Raw genomic sequence first — 16,847 nt, 5'->3', positions numbered from 1 at the left:
TTGCCATTGCCTGCGGTCGGTCGACGAAGTGGTTCGGCGTTTGCAGTCGACTTTGCCTTACCTTTTCATTTCGGCTATCAACATTTTCGGTCTGGGTTAGTGGGTGAACGTCAAATATTGTTATGGTTTGATGTTTAACTTTACACCTCTCACATAGAGCGGTTAAGCGCCCGTTACTCATACTTAGCATAGACTTGACTTGACTTGAGAACTGTCACTTAAGGTTATGTTTTATGTGCTTTGCATGTAATTGATTACGCAGCACTTGATTGTAATTGATACTTGATTTGACTTATAAGTCTGTTGATTTTTTATTTTCTACGTAAGTTCTAAGTGCCTACGGCAATTTTGGCTGCCATTTAAGCTTTTTAACTTTATTTTGATATTTCTTTAAAAATGTTGGCATTCATTTGAGAAAAATTTTGGGAAAATTTAAGTACATTGGAGACCGTATGTCGTAAGTGGAGTATAATCAAGACTAACTTGCCAAGTCAAATCTTTGCTAAGTATGAATAATGGAAGCTTTGCACAAACACATACAAATATGCGAAGGCGCAAGACCTATTCGCTACTGAGCATAGACGGTATCTAACAACTGAGTTCGGTTTTTTGTGGAGGCATATGTAGGAGTGCACTATGAGCCAGCAAGCTTAAGTTTTTGGTCAAAATGATTGAAACCCCGAAACTTATACCACTGCTACTACGACAATATCATCTGCATAGCCGAAAATTTGCGCGCTTCCGGGAAGGTCGATTTGTAGCACTCAGTCTTACATTGCATTCCCTAGCATCGGCCCTAAAACAGATCCCTGAGTGACTCCGCCGCTTTCTTGGTCCCTCATCTGTATCAAAGAGGAATACTCTGTCGCTAAAATAGCTACAAATTGTTCTGAGCAGGTAATCAGATGCTTCAAAGTTTCGTAGCACTGCATTATCTGCTTCCAGTTAACGGTGTTAATGGTACTTCTAATATCCAAAGTAATCATTGCATACAGCTTCCTTTTATTTTGGCCTCCGGTTATGACGTCTAAGGGCCAGTCTTTGACGTACCCATGAGCGGTGGAAGACGCCTTCTTGAATACAAGCATTGAAGAGATCCGTAAATTCCATCAATATATAGGAGTACGATTTACTTTTACGTGACTTGGATATTTTAACCGACAGGTCTGATGGACTACATAGTTCGTCCCGCTATTTTACCACTATCAAACTTGAAATCTATAGTGGATCTCCTACTGCTAGTGCCGAATGTATATTTCTCCGGTTCATTTAGAAGTTCTAGCTCAGGGATGTAAGGCTTTCGAGGAAAACTATATCTATTGTTAGTTCGAGTACTACTCCATAAAGTTGGCCATGCATTGAAGGGTCCACATATTATAAGCGGGTGTTTACCCTGTGCTTCTATGGTCAACGCAAGAATCATGTTCTCAAACTCTGTGCTGGTAATGCTCGGAGGTGCATAGCAACTAAAAATGTATATTCGTTTGATTTTTTCCCACGTGAATCCAGCCACTGTGCCATCTTTTACTGCGGAAGAAGTTTTTGGGATAAGAGGTCTTGAGCAGCTTCACAGTGGTTAAAATTAATTTGCAACAGTCTAAAATTACAATTTCATTGCTTCCTTCGCGTTGTGGGCATCTTAAATTGCCTGCGGAATGTTGTTCGCCACATAACGCACATTTCGGTACGTTTGAGCAGTTCGCTGCCTTATGACCCTCCTGGCTGTACCTCCTGCAATGTTATCACCTATCTATAGTGTCTTTTCACTTCTGAGCTATATGTCCATAGCACCAGCACCTTTAACAATATATCTCCTGCCTTTTTAATACTACAAGATATCCATCCTAATCGTTCCACGTTAGAATACGCTGTGTTTATATGGAGACCATTTTACGATTGCCATAAGTATAAAGAGGCTAGAACGGGTGCAAAATACCTTCATAAAATTTTCTCTGCGCAGATTAAACTTTGAGGAGCCTATTCCGTCTTATAATGCTAGATGTCTCCTTATTAACTTATCCAACGTAACAGAAGAATATTGCTTTCGCTTAGCTTTGTGTTCAACATCATTCAAGGCATAGTAGACGCTCCAATTCTTTCACAACGAATTAACTTCTTGGTTCCACAGAGGAACCTAAGAAGTAATGATTTGTTTTTTTTATTGAATGCGTGAGGACTAACTATGTATATTATGTTCTTCTCATCAGAACCTTACGAGAGTTTAATTTGTTCTCAAATTCTTTGAATATAGATTTCTCAATTGAAAAATCTAAATTTAAATTACAAGTAAATGAATTTTTGACTAAAACAATAATTTTGTAAACAAATATAATTCGTTATGTAGTCTGTAAGAAACCTTGTATTTCAAAGATTACTATATTTAAATAAATAAATAATCTTATATATTATTTCTAAGTGCTGTTTTTATGTGCAGGTCCCTTTTTCAGTCTTATTTGAAATCCAAATCTATAAATAAAGTTTTGGTTGTAAAGATGGAGATTCGTGCTATTAGCGAGCTTTGGGCATTATTAGTTGTAGTGCCTTTGTTTAGCTATATTTTATTAAAATAGTTTGTTAAAAAATAAACGATTGTGAGCACACAAAGAAATCTATTTGTACTATAGCACTATTGTGAATATTTGATTAGAACTAACACTGCATTACCGGCAGTTGCTAATATTCGCCAGGTGGCAGCGCGAGCGCATGTAAGTTTTTATTGATAGATGATTGATTGATAGAACAGCTGATTTCTGTTGATATTTGATATGAGACTTTTGTATTTTGTTGCGCAAGATGCGCACGGATCCGGCAAGTCTTACTTGTTGTGCCTTTAGAACAACTTTGGCATCATCCACTGTAAGGCTTACAAGTGCCGTTCAGTTGAATTAGGCCGTTCAATCTTGCATTGCTGATGGATTGCATCACAAATCTCCTCAACCGTAATAATCTCATCGAGGTCTCGCAGCTGTAGAGTGACCGTTTGAGATCTTGCTGTATGCTTCCCTGATTCCTTTAGAACTGCTTCAATCTCTGCTTTTTACGTGCTTGTTTTCTCTTCCTGAGATCCTTTTAGCTGAAGTAGCAAATATCATTTTGCCGTTCTTCTAATAGTTTTGACGTCACCCCCTAGGGCTTTTAATTAATCACTTTTCGCAGTTTTACAGCATACGTAGCATCTACTTGACAAACGAAATTTTTCCTGACCATTACTTGAGCGTGTTTTTGTATGGCATTTTTAATTTCTTGTGATGCGTACACCGCGCTATAAGCTCAAGTTTAATAGTAGAACAATTCTACAATATTTAATCGAAGGCGATATTAAAAATTTTGGATGGACATTGGGCAAAAATTTACCTCATAATATACCGATTTAACTTTAACTTTAAGTATCAAATCAATGCACCTGCCCCATAGTGAAGTGCATTAACGAGACGACCACGAAGACAAATTCGCCAAGTGCTTCGGCCACCCCTAAGTGCTTTTGATTTTGCTTTTGTATTTTTGGCCGAATATAAAATGCTTTCAGTGCTTTCATATTTATCGAAACGAACTGAACGAAATAAACGCGCACGAAAATAAGAAATGTGAAGTGAAACATTTTATTTAAAAAATATAGATTAATATATTCAAAAGGTATTGAGTTAAACGCGCTTCGATAGAAAAAGTGTTGAATGTACAAATAAATCGTGTAAAATAAAACCACCAACTACAAAACTAGAAATGGCAATGTTTGTAAATTTGTTGTAGTGAAAGTGAACTTTACCCACTTATTTACCACCCACAAAATAAAAATAGAAACAAAAGCTATAGGTCAATATCAAAATATAGGATAACGCATAAAGTCACCCAAATGTAAGTTTCTACAACTGCTCTTGCCAATACCAATACCTATTTTGTGTTATTAGCCCTATTGTAACAACATTCCCTTGTACATATTGCCGCATTTTCCGTTGTCGTCGCCGCCGCCGCCGAAAGCTGCATACACGTATGTATTGTCGTGCCTTCACCTGCAGGTGATGCATGCGGACAACCACATGCATACAGCGATGTGTCATTAAATAAGATCGCCCTCGCAATTACCATAATAAGCTGAGTTTGAGCATTGATCCAGATCCCGAAAAAAATACAACAACGATGTGAACCTGATATTTATTTGGATCAATTAGCGCTCCATAGGTTGGCTCTGCTGATTTCGTTACTTTGTAGAAGATTTTTGACAGCTGACCCTTTTACTTGGTCGCACTTATAAGCTCCGCAGATAGAATCTGTCACCGTCACGACGTAAACCATTTTCCACTGATATCATGTGCGTGGCGTACAGTGGGACACATAACGAATGACGTAAATATTTTTATTTAGAAATAAAATATAGATTCTAAGTATTATTAAAAAAACAGTTAGTCAAGTTAGAGCATTGCTTAATTGCTTCATTTAAAAATTTTTAACAGATCCTTACTAAAATGGCAAAAAAACAAGTGCAAATTATGTTACGTGGCTGACATATGTCAAAAGTAAACAAGTAAAGGTGTCTAAGTTCGGGTGTAACCGAACATTATATACTCAGCGTGAGCTTCAATTTTACATTTCATTTCGGATAAATTACTTTTCTACATAACACGTGGCACCGCCCGTTTAGAATAAAATGTCTCCCCATTTCCTCTTACAATAAAACTTGATAAGTGAAATATCATTGATTCAAAACTATTTTTTGCTAAGTAGCTTATTATTCTAGTCTACGACCCTTTTAAATTTGTTTTATATCTAAGTTGCCGTGGTCTTTAACGGATCCCGTCTATTTTTACTAGAAATATTTTCTACTATAGGGAAAATTTGTGTACCCAATTTCATTGCGATCCGTTGATTTTTCTTCGAGTTATGGCGCCCGAAACATAGAAAATTGCTTAGTCATAAAAGGGGCGGTCCACACCCATTTTCAAAAATTTTAGTGTATTCTAATTTAATGTTATAATTCAATTTAAAAAGTAAAATTCTATTGATACAAAGCTCTTTATCGCTAAGATATAGCCAATTATTTTCGTCTTCGACCCTTTTAAAAATCTTTTGTATAAAAGTGGGCGTGGTCTTTAACCGATCTCGTCCATTTTTTCTAGAAATATTTCCTGCTATAGGGAAAATTTGTGTACCCAATTTTATTACGATCCATTAATTTTTCTTCGAGTTATGGCTCCCGAAACATAGAAAATTGTTTAGTCATAAAAGGGGCGGTATCACGCCCATTTTTTTAAATTTGTAGTTCCTATTTATTGTTATAAATCCACTTGGGAAATGAAATACCATTGATATAAAGTCCTTTTTGCAAAGATATAGGTTATTTTATTCGTCCACGACCCTTTTAAAAATCTTTTATATAAAAGTGGGCGTGTTCCTTAACCGATTTCGATTTTCTTCAAAGCATTCCTTATAGTAAAAGCAACCTCTTTGCCGAATTTTGTTACGATATGTTTAACGATTTTTGATTTATGATTAATAATATTTTTACAATTGATTTTATCAAAAGTGGGCGGTGCCACGCCAATTTTAAAAATTTTTTTTCAAATTTTTATCAAGAGTCAATATCAGTCCACACGTCAAATTTCAATATTCTAGGTGTATTATTTACTAAATAATCAGGTTTTTTGTATTTTCCAAAAAGTGGGCGTGGTTATCATCCGATTTTGCTCATTTTCAATACAAATCTATTCTGGGTCCAAAATTGGTGAAGATATCTCAATATTTACTCAAGTTCGCGTGTTAACGGACAGACGGACGGACGGACATGGCTCAATCAAATTTTTTTTCGATACGGATGATATATGGAAGTCTATATCTATCTCGATTCCTTTATACCTGTACAACCAACCGTTATCCAATCAAAGTTAATAGACTCTGTGTGGAAAGTACGCTGAGTATAAAAATTGGCAAAGTATGACGGATGTGACCCCTGATACGTCGCCTATCTGGCGTTTCTTCCTTGTTCGCCAAATAAGTGAATTATTTGTTTCTGCTGAAGCCATTACAGACATATGCAGTGTGGTGTCCGATATTTACAAACTTACTTCTACTGGAGACTAGAGATATACGCCGCCGATTTTCGTCGTCTTTCACACGCCGCCGCCGATTGTCGAATATATCGGCGCGCAGCGGCGTTCGACGCGTTACTATGTTTTCTACTCGTTTAAGACTGTCTAGGCCATGACGAAAATTGGTCCGATATGGTAGAAAGGGATATCAACGGATGCGCATTACTGCAAGTTATAAGAATCCAATTGCGAAATTTAACTATTTCCACTCATTCAAAAGTTATTTAAAAAACAGCACTAAAAGAATAAGCGAAATCAAGGATGCAAAATCTTTTAGTTGGTTCCAGGGATTTAAATACTCCTTTGAGATGACCAAAACGTGGACCCGGGTACCCCTAGAATGTGTTTATACAATATGGGTAACAAATGAAAGCTGTTGATGGGTGATTTAGTAGAGGATAATTTTCATACCCCTGGGTGACTAGGGCCTGGAGATATAGGCCAAACGTGGGCCCGTGAACGCCTAGACAATGTTTTTACATTGTAGGTATCAAATTGATGTTGTTGATGAGTGCTTTAGTACAGGGTAGTTTTCATACCTATTGGTGACTAGGGTCTCGAGATATAGGCCAAAAAGTGGATCAGGGTAACACTAGGATGTGTTTTTACATTATGGGTATCAAATTGAAGCTGTTGATGTGTGCTTTAGTGCAGAGTGAGTTTTATGCCGCTGGGTGACTACGGTCTCGAGATATAGACCAAAACCTGGACCCGGATACACCTAGAATGTGTTTTTATATTATCGGTATAAAATTGAAGCTGTTGATGTGTGCTATAATACAGAGTAAGTTTTACACCGCTGAGTGACTAGGGTCTCGAGATATAGGCCAAAACATGGACCCGTATACCCCTAGAATGTGTGTGTATTATGGATATCAAATGAAAGCTGTTGCTGAGAGCTCTAAAGTTGATTGTGATATTCGATTTAGTCGCATCAACCTGGCAAAACTGATAAATATGCATGCGATGCCGAAATAAAAACAATAACTAATAATAACCACATACATATTTACATACGTCCCATTCGATTTGCCTGAAATTTCGTATATAAATTTGCCTATACATATTAGTATTTACGATGCTTTTTTCCGGGAAGTATACCAGAGACGGACTGGGACTGGGATTAGGACTAGGACTGGGACTGAGACTGAGACTCGGAGTGGCCCTGGGACTGAGACACGGAATGGGACTGGAACAAAATACATACCACCCTCTGGGACTGGCAATAAGAGATGAAGAAGAAGGAGAAAAACTTGAGAGAAGATAAAAGAGAGAAGGAGACTGAGAAAGAGATAGAATGAGACGAAGATGAAGCGAAAAGACGGATGGGGAAGGAGTGAATAAAAAGATTAGGAAAAAGTGTAGAGGGGTAGGGCAGAGCTTATTAAAATGTATGCAGATAGGCCAAATTTAGGGCAGAACAACGTTTGCCGGGTTTGCTAGTTTTTACATAAAATCTAATACCATAAATTATTTCATTATGTTTATTTTAAACTATGTTAGAAAAACGTTATATTTTTCATTTTCGCATCTACAACAAAATATGAAAATACTAGTTATTAGTTTGATAATTTGTTTTGAATTTTTAATAGGCAACCGAGCGCCATGTCGCTCCGCTTAGTGTACACACGCTTTTACCCTCCACTCCAATACTCATTGTTGCTGTTGTCGTTGCAGCAGTGCTTCGCCCCATCCAATTAGATATTGGGAAAAATAAATTCCCGGCCGGGGTTCGCATTTTTTATTTCGAATTTAAATTGCCAGTATGTACTTGCCTCTTCATCTAATCCAGAGAAGGCAGAGCTTACGCCGAGTTTGTTAAAGCCAATAATATCAATATCATCAGCATACGCCTGTAATGTACGCTCTTACAATAGATTGTACCTTTACGGTTTAGTTATGTTGGTAGAAATACCTTCTCCAGCATTATGTTAAAGATATCGCACAAAAGGGAGTCGCCTTGTCTGATGCCTCATTTGGTTTCGAATGGCTCGGAGAGGTTCTTCCCAATACTGACGTGGTGATGTTGCTCAGCGTAATTTTGCACAGCCCTTTCAACTTTGCAGTCAACCCAAATTTAGATATTCCAGCATACAAGCAACTTCTTTTCGGGCTGTCAAAGTCTGCTTTGAAGTCGACAAAAACATGGTAAGTGTTTATTCTCTTCTCATGAGTCATCTCCATGATCTGGCGCATCGTGAAGATCTGGTCCATGATAGATTTACCAGGTCCGATGCCGCACTGACAAGATCCAATCAGTTCGTTGACTATGCTCTTCCTCCGTGTTTCGCCCAGTATTCTAGATGAAATATTTTACGCGATATTAAGCAGGCTGATTCCGCGGTAATTGGCGCTGTGTGCGGGATGGTATTTCTTCTGGATTGGGCAGTGGAAACACTGGGGGAAAGTAGTGTAAACTGCAGCCGCGTCAATTTTTACATTGACAGCCAAGAAGATTTAAGTGCCTGGGCATATGGGAATCGATGGAAATGAAAATGCCGATATACTAGCTAAACATGGCGCATCTCTCGAAGCTTGTACCGTTGACTTCCCATTGAGATTGGGCGAGATTGAATGGCGAGAGTTGCACATGATCGACCAAGCAGGAAAGGCGTGGAACCAATGGCGGGGCTGAGGGTCTGCCACTAAAAACAATACTCTTAACATTGAAGATATGCGTATGATGGATTTTCTGACTGAACACTACCCTCTGGCGTCACATGTTTTAAATAAAGTGCGGGTTGGGGGAGGAAACGATTGAGCATGTATTATGCTTGTGCCCTGCGCTCGCTAGGCTAAGGGTCCAGCTATTAGGAGTGACACAGCTTTCAGATCTAGAAACAGCAAGTAGCATAGGTCCTAGCCACCTACTGGTATTTGCCAAGAGGATAGAATTATGTTATAACATAGGTACTAGCTTCTGATAGGTTTTTCCACTTTGGTCGTTGAGCAAACTTCTGGTAATACTATAACTCCTTCCATATGAGGTAATTTTAATTTGGCATCTGATTTTATTATTTTTAATAACCCTATGAGCTCTGAAAAGTTTTTTTTTTTTGAGTTTGAAACAAGAAGCATACTTTAACCCTTTCGATCCGAAGGGGACCTATGTGTCCCTGTATATGTTTGATGATGTCTAGTCTGGAAATTGAGTGACTAAAATTGGCTTAGCTGATCCCAATTCGTAGCTTATGGTATTATTAACCGTATTCCCTTCCGTTATATGAAATTTGATGGTAAACACGTACTCTGTAGTTAACAAGTAAGGAAGGCTAAGTTCGGGTGTAACCGAACATTACATACTCAGTTGAGAGCTATGGAGACAAAATAAGGAAAATCACCATGTAGGAAAATGAACCTAGGGTAACCCTGGAATGTGGTTGTATGACATGTGTATCAAATGGAAGGTATTAAAGAGTATTTTAAGAGAGAGTAGGCCATAGTTCTATGGATGGACGCCATTTAGGGATATCGCCATAAAGGTGGACCAGGGTTGACTCTAGAATTTGTTTGTACGATATGGGTATCAAATGAAAGGTGTTACTGAGCATTTTAAGAGGGAGTGGGCCTTAGGTCTATCGGTGGACGCCTTTTCGAGATATCGCCATTAAGGTGGACCAGGGGTGACTCTAGAATGTGTTTGTACGATATGGGTATCAAATGAAAGGTGGTAATGAGTATTTTAAAAGGGAATGGGCTTTAGTTCTATAGGTGAACGCCTTTTCGAGAAATCGTCATAAAGGTGGACCAGGGGTGACTCTAGAATATGTTTGTACGATATGGGTATCAAATGAAAGCTGTTAATGAGTATTTTGAAAAGGAGTGATCCTTAGTTCCATAGGTGGACGCCGTTTCGAGATATCGCCATAAAGGTGGACCAGGGGTGTCTCTAGAATGTGTTTGTACGATATGGGAATCAAATGAAAGGTGTTACTGAGCATTTTAAGAGGGAGTGGGCATTAGGTCTATAGGTGGACGCCTTTTCGAGATATTGCCATTAGGGTGGGCCAGGGGTGACTCTAGAATGTTTGTACGAATGAGTATCAAACGAAAGGTGTTATTGAGCATTTTAAGAGGGAGTGGGCATTAGGTCTATAAGTGGACGCCTTTTCGAGATATCGTCATTAGGGTGGGCCAGGGGTGACTCTAGAATGTGTTTGTACGATATGGGTATCAAACGAAAGGTGTTACTGAGCATTTTAAGAGGGAGTGGGCATTAGGTCTATAGGTGGACGTCTTTTCGAGATATCGCCATTAGTGTGGGCCAGGGGTGACTCTATAATGTTTGTACGATATGGGTATCAAACGAAAGGTGTTACTGAGCATTTTAAGAGGGAGTGGGCATTAGGTCTATAGGTGGACGCCTTTTCGAGATATCGCCATTAGGGTGGGCCAGGGGTGACTCTAGAATGTGTTTGTACGATATGGGTATCAAATGAAAGGTGGTAATGAGTATTTTAAAAGGGAGTAATCCTTAGTTCTATAGGCCTTTTCGAGATATCGCCATTAGGGTGGGCCAGGGTGACGCTAGAATGTGTTTGTACGATATGGGTATCAAACGAAAGGTGTTATACTGAGCATTTTAAGAGGGAGTGGGCATTAGGTCTATAGGTGGACGCCTTTTCGAGATATCGCCATTAGGGTGGGCCAGGGGTGACTCTAGAATGTGTTTGTACGATATGGGTATCAAAAGAAAGGTGGTAATGAGTATTTTAAAAGGGAGTAATCCTTAGTTCTATAGGTGGACGCCTTTTCGAAATATCGCCATAAAGGTGGACCAAGGGTGACTCTAGAATGTTTGTACGATATGGGTGAGTAAGGGAGTAATCCTTAGTTCTATAGGCCTTTTCGAGATATCGCCATTAGGGTGGGCCAGGGTGACGATAGAATGTGTTTGTACGATATGGGTATCAAACGAAAGGTGTTACTGAGCATTTTAAGAGGGAGTGGGCATTAGGTCTATAGGTGGACGCCTTTTCGAGATATCGCCATTAGGCTGGGCCAGGGGTGACGCTAGAATGTGTGTGTATGATATGGGTATCAAACGAAAGGTGTTACTGAGCATTTTAAGAGGGAGTGGGCATTAGGTCTATAGGTGGACGCCTTTTCGAGATATCGCCATTAGGGTCGGCCAGGGATGACTCTAGAATGTTTGTACGATATGGGTATCAAACGACATGTGTTACTGAGCATTTTAAGAGGGAGTGGGCATTAGGTCTATAGGTGGACGCCTTTTCGAGTTATCGCCATTAGGGTAGGCCAGGGGTGACTCTAGAATGTGTTTGTACGATATGGATATCAAATTAAAGGTATTAATGAGGCTTTTAAAAGCGAGTGGCCCTTAGATGTATATGTGAAGGTGTTCTCGCGATATCGACCAAAATGTGGACCAGGTGATCCAGAAAATAATCTGTCGGGTACTGCTAATTTATTTATATATGCAATACCACTAACAGTATTCCTGCCAAGATTCCAAGGGCTGTTGATTTCGCCTTGTAGAACTTTTTCATTTTCTTCTACTTAATATGGTAGGTGTCACACCCATTTTACAAAGTTTTTTCCAAAGTTATATTTTGCGTCAATAAACCAATCCAGTTACCATGTTTCATCCCTTTTTTCGTATTTGGTATAGAATTATGGCCTTTTTTTCATTTTTCGTAATTTTCGATATCGATAAAGTGGGCGTGGTTATGGTCGGATTTCGGCCATTTTTATACCAAGATAAAGTGAGTTCAGATAAGTAGGTGGGCTAAGTTTAGTAAAGATATATCGGTTTTTGCTCAAGTTATTGTGTTAACGGCCGAGCGGAAGGACAGACGGTGGACTGTGTATAAAAACTGGGCGTGGCTTCCACCGATTTCGTCCATTTTCACAGGGAACAGTTACCGTCATAGAGGCTATGTCCGTACCAAATTTGAGAAGGATTGGTAAATTTTTGTTCGACTTATGGCATTAAAAGTATTCTAGACATACTAAATGAAAATGGGCGGAGCCACGCCCATTTTGAAATTTTCTTTTATTTTTGTATTTTGTTGCATCATATCATTACAGGAGTTGAATTTTGACTTAATTTACTTATATACAGTAAAGATATTAAATTTTTTGTTAAAATTTTAATTTAAAAAAAATTTTTTTTAAAAAGTGGGCGTGTTCTTCATCCAATTTTGCTAATTTTTATTTAGCACATATATAGTAATAGTAGTAGCGTTCCTGCCAAATTTCATCATGATATCTTCAACGACTGCCAAATTACAGCTTGCAAAACTTTTAAATTACCTTCTTGTAAAAGTGGGCGGTGCCACGCCCATTGTCCAAAATCTTACTAATTTTCTATTCTGCGTCATAACTTCAACCCATCTGCCAAGTTTCATCGCTTTAACCGCCTTTGGCAATGAATTATCGCATTTTTTCCGTTTTTCGAAATTTTCGATATCGAAAAAGTGGGCGTGGTTATAGTCCGATATCGTTCATTTTAAATAGCGATCTGAGATGAGTGCCCAGGAATCCACATACCAAATTTCATCAAGATACCTCAAAATTTACTCAAGTTATCGTGTTAACGGACGGACGGACGGACGGACGGACATGGCTCAATCAAATTTTTTTTCGATCCTGATTATTTTGATATATGGAAGTCTATATCTATCTCGATTCCTTTATATATGTACAACCAACCGTTATCCAATCAAACTTAATATACTCTGTGAGCTCTGCTCAACTGAGTATAAAAAAGGAACACAAGTTTGGACGCGAATTTTGTAAGTGACGCTGTTTTTACGAGTTTTCCTGGTTATTGAGTTTTAAAATCAACCAAGAGTATATTAATTCATTGAGTTAGTGTTTTCGTTATACATTGAGGTATGTAATTATCAGATTTTCTGTTTATTTCAAAAACTGTTAGCATTTTTATCTTACTGGGATGTATGTGTCCCATCAGTATTCATGATGGGCTCAAAGTATCCCAGTCAGGACTGAACATGACCATTTCTTAGAACTATATCAGAGTGTGCTGATATTATTATTTACTTCTGTATAGACTTAAAATGCGAAAAAAACTTGTTTAAGGTGAAATTGCTAATATATTGATGTCATCTAGTGAGGATGCCGATTTTGCATACCGCAATAGCGATAAATTTGAGCCTTCTGCGAAACTCCAAAGAAAAGTACAAAAATATAAAGCTTACATATATTGGAAAAATTGTAATTGGTTGCACAATAATTATGTCATATAATAATTTGCCATCTGTGAGACACTATTCGTCAACACAAATATTTTACCGATTATTGATGATGTCAGTTGGCAATTGTTGGGTAATCAGTTTTCAACTTGGACGGAGACAAAATCCAACTATAGAATTCATGATAGTTCTGGCGGAAAATATGATAGCTCAAGGGAAGGAGAGAGCAGCAGTTCGTCGAAGTGGCATGTCTGGGAGAAAAAGGAAACTAGCCACAGGTCACCTAAATATTCCAATCCCTAAGCGAAGGCGTTGCACAGGCTGTGCGGAACAAAATAATGAGAGTAGAACCAAGACGAAATGCGAAGAATGCGGAATTACTCCCTGTAAGGATTTCTTCGCACCTGATCATTAATAAAAACCCACTTTTTATACAGTATTGCTTCTCTGTTATTTTTTTTTTATTCTTTACTGAAATCGAATTTGAAATACTAATCGGGACAAAAAAATCCCATACAAAAATACTGACGGTACGTATGTGTCCTAGCCCCTCCCACCGCCCCTTTTCACCCGAATTTCATCTTGATATGATACAATGATTTTACTTTGCCCATTGTAACGAGTGAACACCTTTAACAAGTTCTGTTTACCTCAGAGGCTTTTCGGATCGAAAGGGTTAAGCCGCTACAGCGCGATCAGCATACCAAACTATGTTAAATCCAGATCAAAATAACCAACAGTTTAAAAAATCAAATAACCCAATTTTAAATAGAATTTCTAATTTAACATAAGCTTTAATTTGAGAGGCAACTTGTCTCTTGGACCCAGTAGTTATGGTGTTTTTAGTATTTGATTAAGTGCCAATTAAGAAGAAGAACTATAACACACGTGCCATTTAACCAGTTCTATTAGTAGTGGGTATATTTCAGTGAACATCATTTTATTATAAGCTTTTATTTAGTTTCACTTTTGTTGTCTGTAATGGAATCTTGCAAGTTAAATTTGATACACTTCCCGGTGTCCGATTGAGCTGAAATTTTGCACACATGTATAACTCCGATGACAATGCAATATTACTTTGTTAGAATTCGATAAATTAATCGATAACACAGTTATCGGTAAAGGTTTTTATTTACTTTGGCATAACAGCCTAAGTCCCATACAAACCCGCCGGTACCTATCCGTGGATTGTGATATTTGGACGTGGTGAATCACGCGTGTAACGCGTGGTGAATCTCAACGCTTGCGAAAAGCGGAGACACAACCCTCTGTTGTATTTCTGTGTATAACCAACATAGCTGAATTTTTAAGGCTGTTTAACTCTGTAATCTTTTCTGTAATTTATTTTGCTTTCGGAAAAATTACCTATTTGAAAAAAATTGGCAGAAAAATATTGGCATAACAGCTTAAGTTAAATCAAGAATGGAAAAACTTGGAAAATTTGAGCAGATGTGGCAATTACGCGTGCCCGTTGAACGAAATATTGACAATCTATTGATAATCGCTAGGAAATTAGCGACATTCCATCAACTTAGCAGCGCCTTGACATGAACTCGTCACAAATTTTTGCTTGTTAATTGTTTGGAATTCTATCAAAGCAAAAAATGAATTTAAGTAAATAAAAGATAATATTTAAAAAAATGTTTTAATTATCATAGCAAATTGTTTACTGTGCTCTTCACTTTTAACTTATGCACTAACGATCATATTTGCGAGCATGAAAAGCAATGAGTAATTAGAACATTGTGCATGTGTGCATGTGTGTAACTGTTTGAGTGATTAATTATCTCCTGTTAGGTGTCATTAATCGCAAATAAATGTAATTATATGCAACTTAACATAAATACAAATTGCATGGGTGCATAAATATGTGCAATTTTGCATATGCACATTTGTACATGTGGATTATTCCACAGTTATCATCATGAAATGAAAATAAGCATTTGTACTAATGTTGGGTTAGGTTAAAGTAGCCGCCTCCCTTTTTTAGAACATATTTCATACTCCTAAGAAACTTAACCAGCACGTTTGCCTAATGTAGCGCATAATTTCGTTTATATTTGAGGACTATAGCTTCGCAAGGCACCCACAGAAGTGGCTATGGAGTTATTGATACCTGGTCTTTGACCAGGCGGGACAACGAAATCATTATCTACGCTGTCTATCTCTTCATGTACCTGTGGTATCAGTCATTTGTTTGCATGCCTATATGAGCACCATGGCCTGTTAGAAGATCAACTAATGGGCTAATAGAAAGGATATTCAGAATTATGAACGATTGAGATCTCTTTTCGTCCAGCTTGGGCCAGATTTCACTGGACACCATACATTGTGGTTCTATGGCCCAACCCACGCTAGCTTGTTGCGTGAATCGAGATCGGAGCCAGTGCTTGCAAGTACTTAGTGGAGGATACACCCAGCCAGCAGAAGTGTTTCTTTGCAAGCTGGCCCATCAGCAACATAGGTCCTCGAGATGTTACTGTAGTCTGGCAACCATACTTTTCTCAGGTTGCGTTTATCAGCTAGCTTGTTAAGAGGTTCCCTCAACTTTAACGCCACTAATTCTCGGTTTTCGCTGACGTGACTTGTTACGCTCCTGATAAGGTCACCTAGGTGGTTAGTTATTAATTACTATATACATATATGTCTTTTAAAATTCCAGGTTTCCAGTGAATACCCATATTTTTTTTTAATATCCTACATTGTGATACTCTTTGCTTTCGTACTACTCACAAAATTAAAGGTGAATTGATTTCAAATCACAATTTCCCTCAAATTTTCTAATATATCGATTTTAACTCTACTTCGTGGTATAGTTTTGTCTTGTAATCCGTGGTGTTGAGTGTTGAACTTTATTTGGAACTTTCAAGTCTCAAGCTAACTTAGAAGTTAGCTGAAGTCGGAAACTCATTTTCAGCGCATAGTTTAACTTTTTAATTTACATGACAATTAATTGAATTTATCAGTTTTCAAAATTAAATTTTTAATAACAAAAAAAAAAAAAACACCAGTACTGAGCTTAAATCTTAAACAAGAGACATGTACATTATCTCTAAAAAATATTATATATGAAATAGGATCTTAGAACTCAAAACAGCTTCACAGGGCAAGAAGATCTTATGATCAGTTGAATGTTTTCTGAGCCAATAAAAATAGCTACAAATAACTGCACATAACAACAATCATCCCTTCCCGATTAAAGAGAGCACGACTAGTTCTACTTCCTTCGAAAGATATGGGTCTCAGCTGTTATCCTTCCACCCACTGCACGTTGTGCGACACAATAGCGAAGGCCTCTTGGTGCAACTTCTTATTGAGAGTACAGTTTCAAGTGATATACCATTGAACAAAGCCAAAAAAAGCGTGTTTCCAACCAAGAACAAGAGTATTTCTTGTTCTTCTTCTTCTTCTTGGAGGGAAAACACACCATCAGAAGTTTTTAGGTAGTACTATCGATGATGACTGTCTCAAACATCGGCAGAAATTGAACCAGTTCATGAACCAGTAAAAAAGAAATGTTTATTGAAAACAATTTCGTTACATATTAAAATTTATTTTAGATTAACAAAATCAACATATAGTAACTTTG

The 16,847-nt window shown here is 37.8% G+C and overlaps 1 protein-coding gene across 4 annotated transcripts in view; it reads left to right on the top strand.

Moving 5' to 3' along the window:
* The first annotated feature begins 3,515 nt into the window (after positions 1-3,515).
* LOC137250789 (potassium channel subfamily K member 1-like) overlaps positions 3,516-16,847 on the top strand; it is a 290,326-nt gene continuing 276,994 nt past the window's right edge. The window contains exon 1 of one of the 4 annotated variants that reach the window (XM_067784280.1): positions 3,516-3,852. Coding sequence is in view for 1 of the 4 variants with exons in the window: in XM_067784281.1 (XP_067640382.1) it covers positions 4,337-4,341 (5 nt within the window). In the remaining 3 variants the exon portion in view is untranslated. Of the gene's footprint in view, positions 3,853-4,108; positions 4,342-16,847 lie in introns of those variants that run through there. The other 3 variants (XM_067784282.1, XM_067784283.1, XM_067784281.1) reach the window with 3 other exon arrangements.

The sequence above is a fragment of the Eurosta solidaginis genome, chromosome 4 (genome assembly GCF_040869045.1).
Source record: "Eurosta solidaginis isolate ZX-2024a chromosome 4, ASM4086904v1, whole genome shotgun sequence".
Classification (NCBI taxonomy): domain Eukaryota; kingdom Metazoa; phylum Arthropoda; class Insecta; order Diptera; family Tephritidae; genus Eurosta; species Eurosta solidaginis.
Note: the sequence above shows the minus strand (reverse complement) of the source record. Positions and strands in the feature narration are given on the sequence as shown.